This window comes from Eubalaena glacialis, chromosome 1 (genome assembly GCF_028564815.1).
Source record: "Eubalaena glacialis isolate mEubGla1 chromosome 1, mEubGla1.1.hap2.+ XY, whole genome shotgun sequence".
Taxonomy (NCBI): domain Eukaryota; kingdom Metazoa; phylum Chordata; class Mammalia; order Artiodactyla; family Balaenidae; genus Eubalaena; species Eubalaena glacialis.
Genome location: NC_083716.1, coordinates 177,312,976 through 177,338,056, shown reverse-complemented (window position 1 = coordinate 177,338,056; position 25,081 = coordinate 177,312,976). Strand labels below are relative to the sequence as shown.

The following is a 25,081-nucleotide window of genomic DNA, read 5'->3' as shown; positions in this document are numbered from 1 at the left end:
TTTACCTGAATAAAGTATATATTACGTATATGTGAAGCAGCTGTACATTTTAATTTTTTTTAATCTTAATTTTGTTCTAGGTATATTGGATCCTCTCATGTTAGTGTTTCTTGGTTACTCTTTGGCCACACGTGAATATTTTTCAGAAGATCTACTGAAGGCAATTTTTAACATAAGATTCTTAGCCAAATTAGATTCTCAACTTGAACGTATGTATATATTTTTTAATTTAATAAATTATCACTTGTATTTTATATCCAAGTTTCAGCTCTACCTACATACTAAAGCATTTAAATGTTAATACTGGGGGTTTTTTTCTGTTTATAAAAGTATTTCCTGATTATTGTAGAAAATTTAGAATATAGAACAGTATAAAATAGAAAATAAAAGATTATAATCTTACCACCAAGTGAAACTACCACTTTTAATGTTTTGGAGTATTTCTTTTCTGTCTCCTGCCCTTATGTGTATGTTTATATACCTATATATATTTTAAAACAAAATTTGAATTATACATATGTTCACTTTTGTCTGTTGCTTTTGTCATTGAACTATATTTTGAACAATTTTCCATGCCATTAAATATTTTTTGATGTCATGATTTTTTAGTCTATAGAATCTGCCATTATAAGGAAGTAATAAAATTTGTTAGCATGTGGGTTGTTTCCAATTCTTCATTACTATAAATAATGATTATTATACATGAGTCATTGCCCTCATCTTTGTTTCCTTAGGATAGATTGCTAAATGTGGAATATTAGGTCAATGAATATTCTTTAGTAGTATTTTTTTAAATGTAGTTTTTTTTGTTTTTATTTTATTTAATTTTTTTTGGCTGCTTTGGTTCTTCGTTGCTGTGCGTGGCTTTCTGTAGTTGCGATGAGCAGGGCTACTGTTCGTTGCGGTGCGCGGGCTTCTCATTGCAATGGCTTCTCTTGTTGCGGAGCACGGGCTCTAGGCACGCGGGCTTCAGTAGTTGTGGCACGTGGGCTCAGTAGTTGTGGTTTGCGGGCTCTAGAGCGCAGGCTCAGTAGTTGTGGTGCATGGACTTAGTTGCTCTGCGGCATGTGGGATCTTCCCGGACCAGGGCTCGAAACCGTGTTCCCTTCACTGGCAGGCGGATTCTTAACCACTGCACCACCAGGGGAGCCCCTCAAATGTAGTTTTAATATTCATAATTAGTGAAAAACATAGGTGTTTGTCCTAATCATCCCACTGAATATAATAATTTAAAAATATAAAGTATGTGTATGCAAATGAAATGATTTTGTAATATGAGAATAAAAGTTACAACCATTATGGGGATAAATGAATGTGAAAAGTGAATCATCTTTGCTAAGTTCAAGCTATCAAAGTCTATTAATATATTTTTTTAATTTCAGTTTTATGTTCATCTCTAAATATGAAGGTCCAATTTCGTCTTATGGAATTAAATAGAGCAGTCTGCTTGGAATGTCCTGAATATCAGATTCCATGGTTTCATGACCGCTTCTGTCAACAGCAGTATAAAAAAGGTTTGAGTTTTGTTTGGGTCAGAAAGTAAAGCTTAATTCTAAAGTACATTATTAGGTAGTGCACTGTTTTTATTGTTAAACCTAACCATGACACCAGAGTTCCCAAGAGTGCCATAACTTGTTTAATGGAACCATTTTGTAGATGAAATTTGTGTTGTAAGAATTTCTTAATATTTAGGACACTAAACCTCTTTTGGTAGAGAGCCAAAGAACTTGTGCTGAATTTAGTGTTACTGCAGGTGGTATTACAATACATGGAAGCTCTTGTTGGAAATATTAATCTATTTTTCAGTTTGTAGATATGGGATGATTTTCATTCAAAAGCTGATTATTTTAAGTGAACTAATTATTTTTATTTTCCTGGAGATTTTGGCAGTATGAATGGAGCACAACAGCAGATTTATAAAATGTTAGCAGAGGTACTAGGAGGAATCAATTTTGTAAAAGCCTCTGTTCTTACACCTTATTACTACACAATAGGTAAGTCTTTGGTAGGTTATTAGCTACTTTCAGAAAGCCAAACTAAACATAATCATCTTATCAATTGGAATTTTAAAACTTTTTTTTGAATTTTTTCGTTATCTTGGAAATTTTCAGGAAATTCCCTGGTGATCCAGTGGTTAGGACTCTGCACTTCCACTGAAGGGGGTATGGGTTCAATCCCTGGTCGGGGAACTAGGGTTATTATATCCCAAGCCCATTGTATTGCCAACTCATATTTGTACCTCATGTTGTCAAGAGGCTTATTTTTATGTGAAAATATATATAGATCATTAGAAATAAGATTTAATTGGTAATATTTGTATATAAGGATATAGTATAATTAAGACAATACAGTAGTATGATTAAGAACTAAGGATTGGAAGAAAACGCTCATTTATATGATACATAATACATGCTTATAGAAAAACCAGAAAGGACAGATAACAAAAAGAGGAAAATCACCCATGATACAAACACTCTTTACTTTTGGTGTCTATGTTTCTCCTTCTGACTTTTTTTTTCATTTTTAATGACATTTGTTGTTTTCCTTCTAATTTTACAAGCAATACATGTTCATGTGTGCAAGCAATATGTATTTTAAAAAGTTCTGACTTTTTTAAAAACCAAAATGGCTTATTTTATAGTATTTGTAACTTTGTTTATATGTTGTGAATATTTTTCTATGCCAACAAATATAATTATACATTATTTTAGTGACTGCATAATATTTCATTGAATGACTATGCTGTGATTTATTAAGGTTTTTTGCTGGTATGTGCATCTTTCAAACAATGCTGTAATTTCATATAACAACAACAGTAATTGATACACTTACATATTATTATGTTACATATTAATTATGTGTTAGATATTATTATGTGTTTTATATATAATAAACTTATTATGTCCCTATAAGTTTTGCAAATTATTCTATTTTATAGATAAGGAAACTGAGGTTCAGAGACATTGTTGTTTGCCCAAGGTTATGTAGCTGGCAGATGGCAAAGCCAGGATGACCTAGGCATTCTAGCTCCAGAATTCATTTTCTTTATGAGAAAAGTATATTTCATGTTCGATAATTAACTTGAAGATGCTTCAATGCCCCAGTTTCCCTTATATGTAAAGAATAGGTAATTAAACCTACTCTTTCTTCCTTTTCATTCATTGTTTCTTTTTTCATTTTTTTTGGTTTAAATACATTTTTATGATTGTTTTTATTATGGAAAAATGTCATACATATTCAAGAATAGACTAGTATAATGAACCCTCATCCAGCATTAAAAATTATTAATACTCACTAACCAGAGTCCCACCTGATCCTTTTCAAGCAAATCACAGATAATATATCATTTTAGAATGTATATCTTAAAAGATATATAACCACAGTGCCATCATTTTCACCTCTACAACTATTCATAATAATTTCTTAATATTGTATAGCTTGTCAACGTTCAAGTGTCTCAATTATCTTTTATATGTTTTATTTTACTGTTTGTTGGACTTTTCCAGTTGAAACCCTGTGGTGTCATTCAACATGCTCCTGCATCCCCTATTTTTCCTGTAAACCAGTAGTTAGATCTAGAGGCTTGATTAGATTCAGGTTAGTTTGGGAGTGGCAGTGGTGATTTTTTTGCCCAGCTTTTTCATAGGCGGTATGTGCTTCTTATTGCATCTTATCAGAAGACATACAATTCTGGTTGTCCCCTTTTTATTATATTAAGATTCATCAGTGTGTTTATATGTTGTCAGCTCATCCGTTAGGAAGCTTTCCCATCAGCTTTTCACCTACTGATTTTAGCAGCCATTAAAATTATTGTCTAAATGCATTATTCATCAAGGGTGGAAAAGTAGTGATATTCTGCATCTGTCATTCTGCATTTATTAGTTGGAATTTGTCTAAAAAGAACTTTCCTATGTCAACTGTTTAGTTACCCTATGTACAGTTCATACAGGAAAGACAGGATACATGCTTCAATCTTTGTCTTTACTAATTTTCAGATGAGTTGGTTTAGCTTCCTCCAATTGTGACCAAGAGATTTAAGGGGATTAAAATAAAACTGTAATGTGATTTGGCTTAGTGCAGTGCTAAATATAGCCCCCATGCTAAATAATAGTTTAGTAATACTTGCTGGTTGATTTTTATTCATTGATTTTCAAAGAGAGGTGATCTTGGACTAGATCGTATATATACAATAAGTTGGATAGGGACTTCCCTGGCGGTCCATTGGTTAAGACTCCGAGCTTCTACTGCAGGGGGCACGGGTTCAATCCCTGGTCGGGGAACTAAGATCCTGCATGCTGCATGGTGTGGCCAAAATAAATAAATAAATAAATGAAATAAGTTGGATAGTTAGGGAGGTACCTCATTCTTCATGTTTGTGGGTGTGTGTGTGTCTTAGTATACACGTATAAATATTTAAAATATATCTTAAAATTTTACCTATAAGAATTTACCTAATTCATATTGTTGGTTCCTGTACTTTCTTATAGATTTTGAGTGTATCTTGGATAAAAGGAAAAAACCTCTTCCGTATGGAAGCCATAATACAACTTTGGGAAAACTACCAAAAATACACTCGGAATTAAATACTCAAATAGCTGGATCAAGACTGCCACCAGGAGCTGAAAAGTACCTTTCTTAGTTTCAGATTTTGTTATCCAAATGTCAAATTTGGCACGGTTTAATGAACTCAGCTATCAAGGATTATTTATAGTAGAGTCTGCTCCTCATGTATCTCATGCATGCTACCCACATACCTTTGCTTTTCTTGTGCTTTCTGCTTTAATCTCCATCCTTCATTGTCCAAAGCCTAGCAATATCTAAAGCACTAACCTTCAAGTTGTCCTCAGTGGAAATAAATAGTATCTTCTTCTTTGGACCTCCCATGCCTCTCTACTTTTCGGATAGCACATAGCTGCTTCCTACACTGCATTACAGTTACTTACTATGTATCACATGTTCTTTGTTAGACTATAAAGTGTGTCCTTTTATTTTTGTATCCCTCACAGTGCCTTACATATGGTAGGTGCATAATAAATATGTATTGGACAAAGAAACAAATAGATGAAAGCATGCAGATACTTACTATAATTTGGTTTAATTCTAATGAATCGGATTACTTGTCATTACTAATTTAAGTAGAAAAATAACTTAGTATACTCATTTATTCATTTGGCGATTTTTAGTTTATAAAGATGCACCCTTGTTCCTGAAAGGCTTATAATTATTCAGTTTCTCCATTTCAGAAGTAAATATTTATTTTCATCTTATGTAGGATTGCTTTGGAATTTTTGGATTCAAGAGCATTTTGTAGAAACATCCCTCATTTAAAAGGAAAATCTGCTATGAAAAAACGACACTTGGAAATTTTGGGCTATCGTGTAATTCAGGTATGAAATACTTATGTAATTCAGCCTTTAAAAAACCCAGAGACACTGGCTTTACATGTGTCCCCTTTTAAGGTGAAAGTTTTAGAATTACCTTTTTTTTTTAATATTAAAAGCTATATTAAAATCTCTCTGAAATAGAACACCCTCTGTTTTTTTTTGAAGAATAGTAAATAAAAATTTTTTAAATTGTCTCTAGAAGATCTCTTGATTTTTATATTCATCTTACAATAAAGAGAGGCACTATGGAGATGGATGGAGTTATAAGAGAAAAAGGCTAGTGTATAAATATAAGAAAGGCACATGGGAAAAAATGTCCATTGTTGGTATTGTAGGAACAGGAGGATGAAAGGAGCTGTGAAGCAGAAAATGGTCTTCCAGGTGTTGTCAAGAAGAAGGCAACCTTCCAAATAGGGTTCAAAGGCTATGCTTATGTAAACTAATGTCTTAGGGTTCCTGTAGCTCTTCTCAGTATTCTTAGAGGTCTTCCCTGATGTTTTTTGTTGCTGCTTTTGAGCTTTCATTCAGACTACATATTTTACAGATCCCTCATTTTGAATGGAACTCTATGGCACTGTCAACAAAGAATGCTCGAATGGACTACCTGAGAGAACGGATATTTGGAGAAGGCAAATCATCATCATAGTTTTTTTTGAAAATTAGTTATCATGGTGTGTCATATTTGGACTTATTTTAATTAAGTGGCTTGATTCAATTAAAAAATAATGTAGAATTGATTTCTAGGTCAATTAATACCTATTAAAATAAACACATTTTACAATGGACTTTCTCTACTATCTAGTTGGGAAATTGTTTAAAATTCTTAATGTAAAAGACATGTAGCTTTTAAGAAACTTAAGTAGTTTACAGTTCATTCTTTGAGTGCATACTATGTGGCAGGAACTATATTATTTTATTATTTTTAAATTTATTTAAATTTAAATGAGACCCATTTATTATACTCCTTAAATAGCATTTCCAAAGTTTTCTTACAGCATATAATCTTTAATATAATGCACAGGATTCTTGTTATATCTTGAAGCATGAGGAAAGGTTTTTGCTATTTTAAACATTTTTAGAAAATGCAGATGTACATATTTCATTCTCCAATTTCATTTGTAATAGAAAACAAGTGTAAAGGTACCTTAACAATGCAAATGAAAGGATTAGTAAACTCAGATTTAGGAAGCTTCTTTACAATTGATTGAGACAGATTAACAAAAGGAATAATCTGTTCAATTTAAGATTTAATTTCTTAGGAAATGGTTTTAAGCTCTGATCATTACATTGAAGATTCAGTAACTTTGAGGTTTTGATTCTCATTGCTAATCTCCTGGACAATAACATAGTGAATCATTTCTACATGAATCTCTGTATAGCCTTTTTAAAAACAGTAAATTAAAGCCCTATTATCCAAACAGACCACCTCCCTATCTTTTATGGTTTTTCACCTTCTTGTTTATAGCTTAGACAGTTTGAAGAGATTTAACCGTGTTGCTAGGCAACTAGCTCCTGAAGCATAACGTATTTCTTTCAACATTCCAGCCCATTCTTTTTTATCATCTTCATACCTGATGGAGAAAAAGAAAGCAATCAGTAAGTTGTTTTTAAGTAGATAGTTCTATAGATTTCCCTGTGTTGAATATACAAATGTTGTTCTCTGAGAAAACCCTACTGGCTCTTACCCAGAGGAGGATGCACCTGACTTGTAGACTAACAAACACTTGAATTCCTCCAAAAATACGCATTCTCTGAGCATATGCCCATATTACTGGCATGGTATTTAATCTGGATGCTTAGGCAGTTAAGCCTTCTCCGGGAATGAGAGACCGTCCAGAGATAACGGGTAACAGACAGGCAATTAATCTTTTCACCTTTGGACTGCTAAAGATGGCTGGTCCCCATGAGTCAAGGTCAGCAAAGAGTAAGAACTGGGAAGAGCAGGGACTGTTAGTCAGTTTGATTATGATTTCAGCTGTTCCCGTACACTAGTGCTCAGCATGGTACATGACACTAGTGGTCACTCTGTAAGAAGCCATTCTCTTTCCCCTTTATTGTCCTGTGTGAGTACTACTCTTAGACTTTGCACTTGACATTAGGTAAGAACTGGTCGTCCCCTCTGAATATTCAGGGTTATAAAGATAGATACAGACAACTTGGGTTCCTTTGAGACCTGTGTGCTTTTCCTGTGCCTGATGCCTGGAATGCCATCTCTGCATGAGAAACGCCTAAACACTGCCTTCTTTCTGAAGCCTTTCTCACCTTCCTCAAGCAGAGTTTGTTGTTTTCTCTTCATTTCTCACAGTGTCCTTTGTATGGTATCCATTATAACAATTATCATTCTATTTTAATTTTTTCCCCTATATTTATGTCCTCAACAAGCTCAAAGGTACATGTATCTTATTCACATTACTATCTTCCCTCCTCCAGAAGCTATCAATACTTGGCACATAGGAAATACTCCGAAATCATTCTACAAGGAGTGAGTGAGATTTAAAATAATTTTAAAATTAGCTGATGCCTATCTGACTTAATTTCATCAATGGTCCAAATTTAACAGCTGTACAGCTGTACTGTGCACTGAGTGATTTTTATGTAGGGAAAAGTAGACAAAAAATATTTTACCACTAATAAGGAAAAGAACCTTGATTATCTATATAAAATTTGGAGCAACAAATTAAAAGATAAAGAACAGTTTTAAATGATCTAATGAAAAAGTGACCACATTTAAGCAATAGGAGGTTGAGGTTAAATGAGGCCTAAAAGCATTTGCTTCCCGGCAGTTATATTTTTTACTTTCAGCTTAGTCAGTCCTACATAATGGAATGATTTCAAGAAAAAATATGAGAATGGAAATTATTTTTTACATATCACAGTAAGAGGGTCTATAGATTTAGAATGTAGTACACTGTTATTTTCATCTCTGCATGTGTGAATAGAGATTCACTAGGAAGTTGAGGGCAAGTGGGTAGCCACTTCTCTGTAGGTCAGTGTCTTTCAACTTATTGCATATCAAAGTCACCTGGAGGGCTTGTTAGAACACAGTTTGCTGGCCCCTACCCCCAGAGGTTCAGTAGGTCTGCGGGGTGAGGACTAAAGATTTGCACATCTACCAAGTACTCAGGTGGTGCTGATGCTGCCTTGGGAACCACTGCAGATCACTGGTTCTCAAACTTGACTCGCAAGTTGGAACTACGTGGAGACGTTAAAAATATTGAGGCCTGGGTTCCACCCCTACAGATTGACTTTATTGGTATGGACTATGGCCTGGGCGTGAGGATTTTTTAAAGTTCCCAAAGTGATTCTAATATGCAGCAAGGTTTGAGAATTATTGCCCCAGATTTTATTACCTAAATGGAAAATACCAGTACCTAAATTTGAAATTTTACAGCCAAGCAGATAATGATGAATGCCCCCTCCTCTTGCCTTTCCCAAATCCAGTGGTTCCCAAATTTGTCTGCACATTAGAATCATCTGGGGATCTTTTGAAAGTTCCGAAGCCCAGACCAAATCCCAGGTCAATTAAATCACAATCAATAGAGGGGAACAGAGGCAGCATCAGTACTTTTTGAAGTTCCTGAGGTGATTCCAATGAGCAAGCAGTTTTGAGAAGCACTGCCTTAATCGCAAAAATAAACCATCGTCAGAGAGAATCCCTCATTCAGTCTCCTCTCAGCAATATAAGAGGTAATTTTAGCAGGAGATGCTGTACTTTCCTTTGCTGCCTGCAGTATTCTGTTGAAGCAACTTGGCTTTTGATCACCATTAGGATCCAGAGTGGCTCATGTGGGGTTCAGCTGATAGCACCATTCCTTAACATCAGTGTTTCTCAAGGCTTGCTGCATATTAGAATCACCTGGAAGGTTTTAAGAACTAGTGATGCCCAGGCCCTGCCTGCAGAAACTGATTTAATTGGTCTGCATGAAGGCCCAGGCACTGATATATTTTAAAAGCAGCCAGGGGACTTCCCTGGTGGTCCAGTGGTTAAGACATCACGCTCCCAGTGCAGGGGGCGTGGATTCAATCCCTGGTCAGGGAACTAAGATTCCACATGCCGCGCAGTGCGGCCAAAAAAAAAAAAAAAAAAGTAAAAGCAGCCAGGGTTAAGAATCACTGCCTATTCACTCTTGGTACCTATCCCCATTTTCCAAAAACCCTAACCTTCCCAGCCCTCCATTATTTCATATTTTTTTCTGCTGCTTTCCAGTCTTTCCCCATCTCATGCTCTTGCTAGGTCTAACCTCTTTCCCTGGAAATTTCCAGTTTCTTTATCTTCTTCCCTCTTTTTTGGAGGGAGAAAGGTAATAGTTAACTTCCTTTATTTTTAAAATAAATTTATTTATTTTATTTATTTATTTTTGGCTGCATTGGGTCTTCATTGCTGCGCGCGGGCTTTCACTCGTTGTGGCGAGAGGGGGCTACTCTTCGTTGTGGTGCTCGGGCTTCTCATTGCAGGCTTCTCATTGCAGTGGCTTCTCTTGTTGTGGAGCACGGGCTCTAGGCGTGCAGGCTTCAGTAGTTGTGGCACGTGGGCTCAGTAGTTGTGGCTCGCAGGTTCTAGAGCGCAGGCTCACTAGTTGTGGCGTGTGGGCTTAGTTGCCCCATGGCATGTGGGATCTTCCCAGACCAGGGATCGAACCCGTGTCCCCTGCATTGGCAGGCAGATTCTTAACCACTACACCACCAGGGAAGTCCCAGTTAACTTCCTTTTATAGCCACTTTTTCTTGCCCTCTACACAGCTAGTTACTGTTACAACAACATAAGGAAGTGATGTCTGATGCACAAAATAATTGTTTGGTTAAGCTGCCAGCCTTTCAGCCTTCCAGTTTACCAGCTGGGAATAAGGCATGTGCTGGTTCAGGTATACAACAAATGTTACCTACTTTTCACTCTCAGGCTCAGTGTTATGCCTTCACTGATCACCCTTCCAAAGCTGTACTTATAAACTTAAATGTGCAAGCAAATCACCCACTAATCTTGTTAAAATTAAGATTCTGACTGAGTAGGTCTGGGTTGGGGCTTGGGATTCCGCATTTCTAAGACGCTCTCAGGAGATGCCAACACAGCTGGTCCACAGACCATACTTCGAGTACCAAGGTTCTGGACAATCTGGTGACAGGCCAGGTAAGGGCATCCGACTTGGGAGTGGGGCTGGCCTTTAAACTGACAGGTAAAGCATAAGTCTGGCAGTTTCTGGATGAGTATACAGCATGAACTCATGCTCACCTCAGGCAACTGAGATCTACCTCCTGTAAACTTAGATCAGCAAGCATGGTGCCTAGGCTGAAGACAGCACATGTGGTGACCTGATAGTGACCAGACGTCTGCACACTGTATGCCCTGCCCCAGCTATGTTACTATGTGACTTTCTTCCATGACACAAGTTACACTTCTGCTCCCAAGACTTCTGGATACACTGGTCCTCTACGTGACATTCACTGCATTAGAAACTATGGTGAACTACACACACACACACACACACACACACACACATATACATACATCCCTTTTTAAATACATTCATTTTAAGCTTAACTGTAAAATAGTTCAATTGAGTAACAACTGTAAGTGTTATACTTGGGAGACCTACCCAGCACCTATCTTGGAGGTCAAGTGGATTGCTACTTTTCACTTTTTTAAAAAGCTTTTATAACTGAATCCTCAGAAAATTGGAAAAATATTTAAATTAGATTCAAAATAGAGTTAATGAATCATGGAAAACTCAAGAGGTTAAGTGTTCATTCCAGACTCTGTTTTCTTAGGAAATAAAGTACTCTCTGGGAGAAAGGTAAGTGGTTTGGAAGCCTTTGCTCTACTGGATGCCTAGAGTGTTCATTACACTTTTAAAGCTGGAAGGGAGCTTAAAGGATCAGTTGTCCAACTCTCAATTACTGATTAAGAAATAGGCCCCGATAAGTTCTTTCCCAAGCTCATAGCTAACTAGAAGCAGTACTTGATTAAGTAAGTGGCAATGTGTAAAAGTTCAACAGGTTCAAACGGTGTTTAGTTTACTATCAAGAAGTAGCATACATTTTGGGAAAGTCTGGCTTCCTATTTACTTCAAAATTGTTTTATCTTATTTGATTTAATATTTGGTTCAGAAAATTGGAGTGAAGAAAACTTACTTCCATATGTCATTGACTTCAGTGGGTGCAAATTCTTTAGACTCCAGCTGAATCATGGCAAAACCACCAATGGCATACAGGGATCCAGCCAGGCTGACCAAACTGATGGAACTTCTTTCTTGGGGAAATTCAGTCATTACTTCCCACCTAGGAATTATTGAAGATACAGTTAATGTAAAACTTTAAAAAATGCCAAATGTATTTACTGAACAATTATAGGAAATTATAATTAAAAACTTCAAGTAGCATAAACATCCAAAATTAGAAGATTAAATTTGCTACTGGAAAATATCTAAATATTCCTTTATTTGAAAGATGTAACCAAATTAGATTTTAAAGCCCTCAGTATGTCAATCCAAGAATACTTCACCTTCATTAGTTAGCACCTTCAGCAGTGGTTATCAAACTGTATGCCATAAATAGTGGAGCTTTAAGGGACTTCCCTGGCGGTCCAGTGGTTAAGACTCTGTGCTTCCCCTGCAGGGGCCACGGGTTCGATTCCTGGTTGGAGAACTAAGATCCAACATGCTGTGCAGCGTGGCCCAAAAAAAAAAAAAAAATAGTGGAGTTTTGGGGGGACGTTCTAGGGCTCCTAGGCCCTACTGTGTTGGATTTCATTTGAATGCTAATACAAATTTTTAAAAACTCTGATGTCCATAGTGTCTCAAGAAATCTCCAAGCCCTTTTTAATAAAGCATGTGATAAGAATAGTTTCCAAACTAGGGTTGGAAATTTTCTTTTTAATAGTTTATACTTCATCCTTTTAAGTAAAGGATTTAAGGGAATTTTAATGTTAATAGCTATATGAAATAGGACCACTAAAGATAAAATCAATCAAATTAATTGGAAGTATCAAGAGTCTAGAATGAGTCATTTTGGTAGCTCTCTTCCATTACTCTGGCATAAAGGTGGACCTCATAGTTTTTCTCTAAACATATTATCTGTTTCTCTAATTATAAAAATATGTGTACATTGTACAAAATCTGGAGAAACAGAAAGGTATAGAAGAAAACAAATATCACCCATGATCATGTCCTTCAGACATAATCATAAGCAATATTTTGCTATAATTTTGTCATTTTAAAAAATGCATATAAATTTAAACATCCGTCTATGCATATGAACAAAACTAAGAACATAGAGTATTTGCAGTTTTGTGTGCTGCTTTTTTTTTTTTAATTTATTTATTTTTATTTATTTATGGCTGTGTTGGGTCTTCGTTTCTGTGCGAGGGCTTTCTCTAGTTGTGGCAAGCGGGGGCCACTCTTCATCGCGGTGCGCAGGCCTCTCACTATCGCAGCCTCTCCTGTTGCGGAGCGCAGGCTCAGTAATTGTGGCTCACGGGCCCAGTTGCTCCACGGCATGTGGGATCTTCCCAGACCAGGGCTCGAACCCGTGTCCCCTGCATTGGCAGGCAGATTCTCAACCACTGTGCCAGCAGGGAAGCCCTGTGTGCTGCTTCTTTAACTTCTTATAACATACGTTTTTACCCATATTATATAGTCTTCAAAAAACATGATTTTTAACGATCATAAAAATCCAATTCCATAAAACTTCCTTGTAATTTTCAGATTAAAGTCTGTTTTGTAATCAGGCATACATGGTTCCTTACAAAAGTAATAATAGTGCTCTAATTTTTTCTTCATTGCTAAACGAGGAGCATAAAAACTATATACTCATCTAGATGTGTGAGCTCAAAAACTTGAAAAGGACTAATTCTATATAAAGAATATCTGTGAAATATCTTTTACGTTAACTTTAAGCCAATACAAGCTTAAAAGTGAAAAAAAAAATTATAAAGAACACAAAAGAATCAAACATCTGAAGCATTACAAATATCACAAACTAAGCGGAGGTCTTTTTGTCCTTAAAGAAACTACATATTTCAAATCAAATAACCTTATAGAGAGATGTATATCCATTTATGTGTATATAATTATTCAGAAGTATTACCTTTGCATGACTAAATTCACAAAGTTAATAACAAGTAAGGATAGATTGATCACTCCAACATTAACTTGAGGGTCATGTGTTCCAAATTACAAACACACATAATGCATCAAAATGTTAGGCATTTCACACCCATAACACCAAAAGAAACACAGATGAAGATACTTCCTCTTCAATCCTTGCCTCCCTACCCTCCTCTCCCCATGTCCTAATTGGAAAGCTTAATTTTTATCCAAAGTTAGAAATTAAAACGTATAGTGATTCATATTCTGTAGTAAGAGATGGCAGCTTACTTATTGGTGGTGAGGTCAAAAGCTTCAATTGAAGCTGAAAGACCATCTTCAGTGACGCCTCCAGCAATCACAATTTTGCCTTTATGGACTGCCACTCCAAACATGGAACGAGGGGTTTTCATTGGAGCCAGATCTCTCCAGTCTCCTCTTTTGGGGTTGTAGGTAAACACCCTGTTTGTACACTTTCTGTAAACATAAAACACAACAAAATGGTCCTTTTAGAAGCTTCCTTTTTTGAAAGAAGCAACTTCACTAATCATTTACCTTTGCTTCTCGTTTGAAATATGTAGTATAGTGAGGATCAGGAAAATTCTTAATCTGAACATACGTCACCAAGCAAAGGACAATTCCAAATATGAGGACTAAAGCTATTTTAAATCTTAATTATACTACTGGAAGGTAGGGTCCTTTACTTTTGTCAATTGCCTAGAGGCCCAGGCAGAGTAGATTTTAATCCTATCTGCTACTAAATTCAATACACAATAGACTTAACAAAAATTCATAAACCCTTTATTGTGCCTCAGTAACAAAAATGTTTATTCATTTCATTATCTGAATATCCTAAGAATGAATCAGTTAACTTAAGAAATAACTAGGTGTGAATGTACCTATTTTAAATGTAACTGTAATATGATGGCTCATTTTATTTCAGTCTACCACTAATATACCAATGCATTTTAAGAAATCTGGGACTAACGATTAGACAACTAGTCATCTGAGCTGATGAGTAATGAAAACAATTTTATATGCTAAATGGTACCAGAAAAACCTGGACTTACCTGAATTATTCTTCTTAGTATGTTGTTATGATTCCATAATTTACTGATGGGAGTTCAAATTCCAAATAAGAATTGATTAACTGGATATATTTGGTAAAGCCAAAAAGCAACCAAACAAAACCTTAACTTTTTGTGAGGACAATTTTTTTTTTTTTAGATGTGTTATTTTTTTAATAAACAGAAACCACATCACTTCATTTGTTACAGAGAATAATAATGAGAGGCAATAATTCAAGAGGGCCCCAGGAAGCTTTTTCATCGACAAAGTAACAGAAAGGATAAGCACCTTCACTGCCCAAGCCTATGGGTAATTTTTTTCTTTTGATCTCTGATCTCCCACCCACATCATTATGCCACTTCCAGAATGGAACTCTGCCTTCAAATCTCCTTCTAGTTGGAAGGCTGGTCTATCAGCTTGTCTCAGTAACGGAATGGAGGTCCCTAACTCAGCTGAGGAACCTCGACAAGTCTTCTTTGATTTCAGCCTCATCCCAAGGCCCATGAATGTTTTCTTTAAAAAGCTGCAGGCGAATGAGGTAGAAAGGGCAGAGACGTGAGATGGAAACCAGCAGAAGGGCAAAGAGTATGGCTCCCACAGCACTAATGGACAGCAGGCCTCCCAAGGCTGAAAATGCAAAAAGCAGTGTGACTCCCACATAGCTGCGGGGAGTACATGCCTTCAGTTTCTTCTGTAACATGGGCCATAGGACAAAAATCTGGATGGCAAATGTCACCATGACGAAGGCATGTAGGGACCGGGGCAGGCGTGAGGCAAGGCAGACAGAAGCAAAGATGGCCATGTTCAAGGACAGTGTGCTGGATACAATGGCAGCATTGGCACCATAGTCAAAGAAGATGAGGTGGCCTAACAGCATGAAGACTGACATGGCATAGATGGTGTCAGTGCTGACGGACTCTGTCAGTCTTCAGCACTGGCGAAAAGCCATACGTGAGAGGTATGAAGACTAGGGCACTCTTCAAGTCAGCCCACCGGGTCCGCCCACTCTTCTTCCGTCCTTCACCTCCATCAATGAGATCAAACAAAACATAGCCAATCAGTGAAGAAGCCAGGCCGGTCCCAAAAAGCCAATGGGGAGCCAGAAGACCCTCATCCATATACCACCAGATAACCACAAAAACACAGACACTGCACAGCTGCTGTATCACCACACTGGACTCAAATACCACAGCCCAATATTGGTATTTCCGGGCATAGACGTTCTTCCGGAGCTCTTCCAGGAAGCTCTGATCCACGTAGTTATCAGGAAAAGGCTGTCGCTCATACAAGACCTTCTGCCACCTGGCCTCTTTGGTGTTAGTTACAGGCTGGGCACACATTATCCTTTCGCTCAAACTCAGGCCAGTTCAATCTCCCTTGCAGAAGTCCATGTGGTTCTCGATCTTTACAAAGTTTTGAAATAAAACCTCTCTGGAAATTCCATGCTGAGCTGTGGTTGATATTGTACGGACCTTCCCTTGCTTTCAAAGGCAGCAACCCAGGCTAGGCCTACAGTAGATGAGTTTGTTCTCTGAGACAGGACAATACAGCTAAGTTCCTGCCGGCGAGTTCGTAGGGGTGCGCGGCCGGGGGAGAGCGGCCGACCGCCTCCTTCCCCATCCGGGGCGCCAGGGTCGTCACAATTTTTTTCTTTAGTTTTATAAAAGAAAGACCAGATATCTGGAGTAGAAGCATTTCCTCTAATATATGACTATGAGTATTATCTTAAAACTCCTCAATAAGAACACGATCCAAAATCATGTTCTTCAAATGCAGTGGCGATAACGAGTATAACTCAGTGCTTACTTTAGGTCATGACTCTTTTCAAAGTTCTTGACTTTGGCATTTGTCAAGCAATGTTCTGGGGTGGGTTTTTTTGGTTTTTTTTTAAAGGGAACTTTATTTATTTATTTATTTATGGCTGCGTTGGGTCTTCGTTGCTGCGCGGGCTTTCTTTAGTTGCAGCGAGCAGGAGTTACTCTTTGTTGCGGTGCGCGGGATTCTCACTGCGGTGGCTTCTCTTGTTTCAGAGCATGGGCTCCAGGCACGCGGGCTTCAGTAGTTGTGGCACGTGGGCTCAGTAGTTGTGGCTCACGGGCCTAGTTGCTCTGCAGCATGTTGGATCTTCCCGGACCAGGGCTCGAACCCGTGTCCCCTGCATTGGCAGGTGGACTCTTAACCACTGCGCCACCAGGGAAGCCCACAATGTTGTTTTGGTTAATCATATTCTCAAGATTAATGTATTCTTACTGACAAGACCTGCATGCTTCTTACTGACACATCAATTTCCTAGTTACTAATACTACTTGAAGGAAACAATTTAAATCATTTGGCGGAGTCACTATGTTTCTAAAGTCATAACACTGCTTAATACAGATTTTCCATTCTATTACTCAGGAAAAATGTTCCAAACAAGATTTTGCTCTGAGTGTGTTTATAATATGTCCTTCCTTTAAATGTTTATTTGATGGGACTATCTGGCATTAAGGAGGATTTAAGCTTCAAAATTTCAGAATATATTATCTTTGAATATGGATAGACTGTATAAAAACCCTTTGCTTTTAAAAATCATATTTTCTGTAATATATGTCATTTTAATTGAGTAATAGCCATTAACTATTAACTGCACAATATACAGTTCTTTAATTCTAGCACATTTCCATATTTTACTTTCCTTTCCTGCTTTGCCCTTAAATTCTTAATTCTGACTCCCTTTCCAGGATTGGGCATCTCTTGAACAAACTGGGTAAATGATACAAGCCAAATTAGGCAGAGTTTTCAGGGGCAGGAAATTTGTTCTCACTATTGAAGCTAAAAATCTTCATTTTACCAGACAGGCTACTGGCTTAACTGACTGACTTCTGGCGCACTCTTAACTCACTTCTCCCTTGGGGGTATAAGATCTCTTTCCTAATTACCTATCCCTTGAGAAGTACCTAGAAAGCAAGTTATATGAAACTTCATCCTCTTTTTCTCATAAGAGACTGGGTGCTACTGGGTATATCAGGTATATCTATTCTGTTTGATCAGTGCCTGTTTGTGACCAGTTGTTAAACATTTTGAATATCACCTGACCAGGAGTAAATAAGTGAAACATTGCTGAGGAAAGAACTGCCTCCTTTTCAGTCCCCAGTCACCAGTTTCAAACTCAACTATCAAATTCTCTCTGATGAATGTAAAGTACAAATCCATGATTTTTAAGCACTATTGTTTTAATAGTTATATTTAAAATATTACATTAAAGAGATACACTTAATTTTTATCTACTTATGGCTAAATGAATAAAAAGCCCACTGGTTTTAATGTAGTAAAATATAATTATAAATTAGCCAAATAAAAGGCTTGATTATGTTCCTAAATGCTGCTTTACCACTGTAAGAATGCTTATGATGGAGATATTATGTTTGTTCTTAGCAATATGCTGGGCATACACAAATTGACTTAAGCAACTTTAAGATTGTATACAGTTTTCCTTCATCAATCATTTTAAATATCCTCCAATAACTTTTCAAAATTTTATTTTGAAATTTTACTTTCAAAATGTTATGGGAGAGTACCAAGTCCTATTTCAGCATGTAGATTCAAGTGAAAACAGGAAGGAACCCTTGTAATAAAAAAATCACTTGGATATAAACCATAAGGAGATGTCAGGGTACTTACTTGTCATCTGTCTTTCCTCCGAGACAATATATCATCCCCTTATGTGAAATCACACTATGGCCATAGACTTTGATAGGAAGTTTTTTAACTTCATTCCATTTGGCCACCCTAAAATCAGAAGATAGAATTTATATGCTTTCAGTGAATTTCAGGTTCTAAAATTATGACTTTGATATAGGCACTTATATACCTGAATGCTTAGAAAACGAGAATGTCATGCCAACTTACACAGGATCATAGCACAATACTGAATCCAGCGAAGCCTCTGTTTGAAGGTCTTTGCCTGCAACTACATAGATTTTGTCATCTACTTCTCCCAGACCGAAGAGACACCTGGCTGAAGGCAGAGGTGGAAGTCCAACCCACTCAGATGCTACGTTATCAAGCTGAAGAAAGAATATATGAGGAATTGTGGAGCTTGTTACAGGTGTACCAAAAAATATGCTATACTTTGTTGTTTAGAATTCATTGAGATAGTCAAAGATCTCACAAGTAAAACTACAACCCAACAAGGATCATATTTTACCTTTGAATTACCGAGAAAAATGAGAAAAGCTACTTGGCCTACCAAAATAGCTAAAAGTACTCAAACCTGCAGAACTTGAAGAAAGGAAAGAGAAAATAAAATAGTCACCGGAGATTAGTTAAGAACTGTGAGATTTCTTGTCAAATTTTCTTCCCATGTTGTCTTGTTGAGGTTTGAACAAGGAATCATAATACTTTTAGGACACTGGGGAAAAAGAGGTTGCCACTGTAGGGAGGGTCACAGTACATGAGTGACCCCCGCATGCTATATTTAACATGCTCCCAAGCTGGCGCCCGGGACAGCTGGACCTGTCGCTCAGTTCACAGACAGCTGGGGCGCTAGGCATTATCTTTTTTCTTTCCTTCAACATTTTTAGGTTCTCCATGCTTCACTTTATTACTTCGGATATAGGCAGGTGTTACAGCCTATAACTTCCTAGCCTTTTTTGGGGAGTCATTTAAAATACCCTTCTATCTCTCTCTCGTTTATATTAGGAAGTAACTTTGCTTGTTTTTGCTACTGCTGATTCTGCAAGCCTAAGACAGCGCTCCAAGAGCCCACGCTCTGGGATAGGTGATTCTGATATGGCTGGCATCAGCTTTAGCACTTACTATTGGTAATTTTAAGATTTTCCTCTTTGCATTTTAGGACACCAAAGCACAAGAAAACTGCTTTCTGAGGGTGCGCATTCACAGATTTGTTGTCCTCTCTAGTGCTACTTCTATGCAGTGGAAGAAAAAGGAATAAAACCCAGAATAATTGGACACCAAGGATAGATGCAGATATTAAAGTCTGTGGTATAGGGAGGGGTCCCTATGGAAGCCTATCTCTATCTGGTCTAGTAACCTTGGTTAAAGCAAAGTACTAAATAAAACTAGCTGAGATGAGCAGTTTGATCCCCACACATACACTGTTTGCAGTCACAAGTTTCAACATCCAGATTGTGATCACTAATGTTTTCATTTTTTGAAAAAAAATTATTTATCAAGAAAGTGGTATGTTGTATAGTAGCAGTAATAATGAGCATTTATGAAGTTTTTACTCTGTGATAGGCTTCATACTAAATGCTTGACACAGGTAATCTCATCTAGTCCTCCAGGATAGGGACTTCTATTATCTCCATTTTACAGATGAGGAAACTGAGGTACAGAAAGGTTAAATAATTTGCACAAACTCACAGAGCTTTTAAGTGATACTTGATGCAAGCTATACAAATTCATAGTTTGTCTTTTATTTTTTATACATTTATTTATTTATTTATATTTATTTTTGGCTGTGTTGGGTCTTCGTTTCCATGCGAGGGCTTTCTCCAGTTGCGGAGAGCGGGGGCCACTCTTCATCGCGGTGCGCGGGCCTCTCACCGTCGCGGCCTCTCCCATTGCGGAGCGCAGGCTCAGTAGTTGTGGCTCACGGGCTTAGTGGCTCCGCGGCATGTGGGATCTTCCCAGACCAGGGCTCGAACCCGTGTCCCCTGCATTGGCAGGCAGACTCTCAACCACTGCGCCACCAGGGAAGCCCCATAGTTTGTCTTTTTAAATGGGAACAGCAGCCATCATAATCCCAAACCGGAGGGTTTACTGCCCACACTACACAATACTGTCTACATTCCCATACTACCCCGGATAGGGCACTTCCTACAGCAGATGAGACAGTAGGCTGCCTGCCAGGCTTTTTTACAGATGAGCTGTCAAGCTATTTAACCTCTCTGGCTTCAGTTTTCTCACCCTTAAAATTAGAGTTCGGACCTAGATTACTTTAAGATGTGGTATTCACAGATTTGATGAAACTGTTAAGTCTATGGAAAAAACCGGCTCTTACCTAGGTAAAAAAATTCTCATAATCTAATTCTAGTATACAATCAAAGGTCATATGAATCCTAACTTAATACATTTTAAACAGAGGTGACCAAGCAGAAAATACAAAGCCTGAGGTTCTCATACATATATTTTCTTGTGAGTCATAAACCTCTTTTACAGTCAGGTGTTTTTATCCTGGCATCTTGTCCCACTATTTGTGACTTTCAGAAGGAGCAAGGCATGGGAAATGACAGGGAGTCGACCCTTTCGACTTTGTATAACCTTTTGTAGCTAAAAGGAGCAACATCAAGCAGGTTTCACAAATGAGAGGCTGTGTCAATAAAAGCAAGGGCAGTAACAGGATGGAAGAGAATAAAGATAAGGCTATTAAGTATTCTTTGGGTCTATGATTTCCGGGTATCTGTCTGTCTGTCTGTATTTTGATGTCATTTTTACTTCCTAGATAAAATTATTGCCTTTTCAATTGAATTTACCCTTCCTGAAATTTATCTGAATTTAAAATTAGGGCTTAGGAAATCTTCTGGCCCACATTCAAATACTTAACGATTACAGCTTCTATTTTATTTTTATATTTCATAGTTAACATTCTTTAATGGAACTTGGAAAATTAAGAACCGTGATTAACATGTATTATTACATTTTTCAAGATTAGAAAAAGCTGGTTAAAGAGTGTGCTTTATAAATGCACCGTATGTCACACACTTTGAAAGCACTCAGTGACTGTGGTATGACATTCTACACATGCTTATCTTTGGCCTTTCCAACTCAAGTGCCCATAAACCCCAGGCCATAAGTAGCAGTGACCTAAACAAACTCTTTTGAACTATCTGTAAGCTACAAAGTCCTGGTATTGACATTAAAGATGAAGGTTAAGCCACTGATTCCTTCATAAACTGGTAAAGTATAATGTGTTGATAATATGAAACGAACTCCTTTCAAACAAACTACAAAGAGTGTTAGTTTAGGAGGATGTGTTTTCTTGGAAACTTCTATGGTTTCATAATACAGATTAAGTTGCCAATATGTCTAATTACAACTCTGATCCAAATAAATTTGATCATTTATCATAAATAAATATTTCTAAATACAATTAATCCAAATTAGTGACACTTGTGTAGACAGTGTTTCCTAGAAGGTAATCCAAAGCGTGTAAAATATGTATACAAGTTCTTTTCATTTTCAACAAAACTATATTTTAGGCAGTAACCATAAATAAGAGATGAAACGCTACCTCCAGGAACTTCAAATCAGTTCAAGGAAACTTGGAAGAAGGTAGAAAATCTGATCAATTATAACATTTTGTAATGGGTAAAGTACTTTGATTTTGGGAAATACAGTAACCTGTTTTTCAGAAAGAGGACACAAGATTAAATTTCATTTTTACTAAAATACTGGACTTTAAAGGATTACAGTCACAATCAACTATAAACATGACATTTTGGGTAAAAGTGCATAAAGAAAATCATGAGCCATCACGTATACATTAATTAGAACCCCATTCTTTACCAAAACGTTTATTAAATATTAACAAGCAGTTAACTGATTCAAATATTTGTCAGCCCTCTAAGTAATGAAAATTCAAGGGACTGGAATAGCACATCAAGTAGAATAAAATACAAGCAGCCTGAATAATTCACAAGTCAGTTAACTAGACGGTGACTAACAGCCTTTCCTTTATGTCTCTACATATATGAAAATATCCTTTCTTACCTGGAAGAAGTACGACTGTAGAGGTTGATCTTTATTTTCTTCATCCACATAGAGGCCTCCTACCACGTACACCTGATTTTGCTGGGTAACGATGCTGGAATGATTTCTGGGGATCTGCTCAGCCAGTGCAGTAAGGTAGCATTCATTTTCCGTGGGATCATAAGCCACTGCAGCTGTGTCATTAACCAAGAGGATGAGGTCTTTGACAAACATTCCATGCCTGGGAATATCGTTCAGGTAACCAGGAAGTAAATCTTCATCACCAACATCACCATTCACCTCACTAGCCCCAGCCTTCTCTGTGTTTTTGCTAGGTTCTGGGAGTTTGCCTGCAAAGGCATCTTTGAGAACTTTGATTTTTTTCTGGAGTTCTGGGTTGCTTTTAATTATATCATCTTTCTCAACATGATCTTTAAAATATTTTTCTGTCATAAGGCGAAAACGGATACAATCAAACACTTCGCTAAGGTTTTTAACCCTGTTTTCTTTGTCTGTTCGCACCCATTTCATCACTGCCTCAAATACCGCTTCTTCCTTTTCTACATTTAGGCTGTCATTGGAAATGACTGAGATCAGCTCCTGTGGAGACAGTTGCATGAAGTCCTCTTCCTTACAAATCTGTACAAAGCGATCAGACACAAATTCACGGGCAGAGATGGCAAGTCTCGGGCAGTCAAGAAGAAGTCCTAATCTTAGGATAGCTAGACAGTTACCAGGAGCAAGTCTTTTCTGAAGATATGAAACGCAGACAGTGAACACGGAGGGGATCTGAAAGCGGCTGGCCAATGCAAAAATATCTTGCACATTTCCGTCGTTGAGATCAATACTGGCAGAGTACAGGTACTTAATGATTAAATCCAATACAGCAGGATCCACATTATCTAGTACTACCTCCTTTTTTTTTGCCTCATCAAGTTCAGATAAAAAATACTCACGGAAGTAAGGACTACAAGCTGACAAAATCAATCTGTGGCAAGGAAGACTTTTGTCACCTGCTTTTAGTGTGCAATCGATGAATTTTTTCTCATCCAGGAGATCTTTTAGACCATCCTGAAGAAGGGTGGATTGGTAAAGCCGCAGTTCCTCTGCAAGTTCCCGCTGGGAATCCATTTTGTGAGTAACCTAGGTAAGGAAGGGGACACTAAGGCCTTAGCTCCTCACAGCACACAGGTCTAGCAGTAAAAAGGCAGATCAGTGTGCTTTGCCCAGCTTGAAGCCTTTGCAATTTAATCCCACCAGCTAAATATAGATACCAACTCTAACAAGGGAATTTAGGAGAGCTAGTTTGGAAAGAAGAGTTCTTGCAGCTGTTACAGATTGAAAGGAACAACTGGAACTTTTAATCACTAAGGAAACAGCTAAGAAACAAGAGATTTAAATGAAGTGGAAAGCTTTAAAATACATAAAGCATTAGAAGATATGTTAATAAAGGCTACCGCAAGAAAATGTTTATTAAACTAACAGAAAACTGAATCATAAAAATGAGTCAGTCCGCTAAAAATGGTCTAGTGGCAAGCTACTTGGCTATCTGTATTAATGATGCAAAGTTCAAGAATATGAGCTGAGTTCATTTGGATACTCATAAGCAAGATCCCCCTTCCAATAACTGCTACGAATTTTTATTTTCTACTTAAAACAGTGGGATATATAATCTTCTTTTAGAAGTAGGAAACAAAGACTTCTACTTAGGTACTATAATTATAGATTTTTTGGGAAAAAAACCTTTAAAATAATAATATCCCCCCATCATGATTGAAAATAAATGCAGAGAAACTGCTATTTTCTAAGACATCCCAAATTATCGGTATTTTTAAGTGGAAAAACTATAATTAGTATTAAATTAAATTATGAAATTATTTAATTTGTTCACACCCTGCCTTGCTCTACAAAGGATTTGATGTGGCAAACAATAATAATAAGACAAGAAATAAAAAAGTTAAAAGTCGGCCCTACGGAAAGAAAAAATCCACACACATACAGTATGATCACTAAAGCTATTCTGTGGTTTTGTGTTGCTCTTTCATTAAATAAAAATTAAAAAAATAGAACAGATGTATTGTAACCCCATGAGAACAATGTAATCAATAGAACACAGCAAAATCAGGACGAAGTGCTACATCCCTGGTATAATTTGAAAAACAGGCTTTATACACACACAAAAAAAGTATATGACTAGAATCATAATTTAAGTTGTTGATTATAATAGAACACACCATATTAATTATGGGATGCAGAAAGTGTGACTTGAAAAAAAATTGATCTTTTGTTTACATACAAATAGCATCATATACTTCACGAAATACTTTATTACAAAATTATATTCTCACGTTTTTAAAAACTCAGTGGGGCTGTAAAAATACTGTAATTTCAAAGGTTGGTATTCTTAAACATGCTCAAAAGAACATAAGCTCCATAAAGACAGGGATTTGGGGGAGGTTTGTTTTGCTCAATGCTATAGCCACAGGGCCTCACGGGTGCTCCATAAATATTTGTTGAGTGAATCAATGAATGCCCCCAGATCAGGGAATTATGTATTTTTAAACTTCAAGGTCTCCATCCATCAGTAAAAGTTTTTTCCCTTATTTTACATCACGGTGAAGTCAATAGTACTGTCAGCTGCTAAAACAACAGCTGAGAGAAGAGCTCATTGACTCTCTTTCCATTTATAGAGGCCACTAAAGGTTTTACCACACTGGAAAAAACCAACAGCTGCTCCCTTGTTTAAACAATAAATGACTCATTTCTCTTTACACATAACACCTAACATCTGAAAAGATTAATGAGTCAGATGCAAACACAGTGTTTTGACGTTTGAGATTATTTCTTACTAATTGGCAA

At 37.1% G+C, this 25,081-nt stretch overlaps 3 protein-coding genes across 5 annotated transcripts in view; 1 reads left to right on the top strand and 2 right to left on the bottom strand.

The window, feature by feature from the left end:
• The window catches only part of FASTKD1 (FAST kinase domains 1), a 40,445-nt gene extending 34,313 nt beyond the window's left edge, over positions 1-6,132 (top strand). For 2 of the 3 annotated variants that reach the window (XM_061201510.1, XM_061201503.1), the window contains exons 10-15: positions 81-209; positions 1,383-1,514; positions 1,881-1,994; positions 4,488-4,626; positions 5,273-5,387; positions 5,929-6,132. In XM_061201510.1, the coding sequence (XP_061057493.1) occupies positions 81-209; positions 1,383-1,514; positions 1,881-1,994; positions 4,488-4,626; positions 5,273-5,387; positions 5,929-6,030 (731 nt within the window). In that variant the 3' untranslated portion in view covers positions 6,031-6,132. The remainder of the gene's footprint in view (positions 1-80; positions 210-1,382; positions 1,515-1,880; positions 1,995-4,487; positions 4,627-5,272; positions 5,388-5,928) is intronic. The other variant, XM_061201519.1, reaches the window with a different exon arrangement.
• Positions 6,133-6,843: 711 nt separating this feature from the next.
• On the bottom strand, positions 6,844-23,353 carry KLHL41 (kelch like family member 41). The gene is made up of 6 exons (XM_061201477.1): positions 22,244-23,353; positions 18,419-18,576; positions 18,191-18,298; positions 13,754-13,939; positions 11,511-11,657; positions 6,844-6,955 (listed from the first exon to the last, which is right to left on the bottom strand). Exons 1-6 carry the CDS (start codon positions 23,351-23,353, stop codon positions 6,844-6,846), a joined length of 1,821 nt encoding a protein of 606 aa, XP_061057460.1.
• LOC133098614 (phosphatidylinositol N-acetylglucosaminyltransferase subunit C-like) lies at positions 14,979-15,874 on the bottom strand. The gene is given in 2 exon segments (XM_061201463.1): positions 14,979-15,453; positions 15,455-15,874. Coding segments are annotated over 2 exon segments (891 nt in total). The 5' UTR covers positions 15,871-15,874.
• Positions 23,354-25,081: the final 1,728 nt, after the last annotated feature.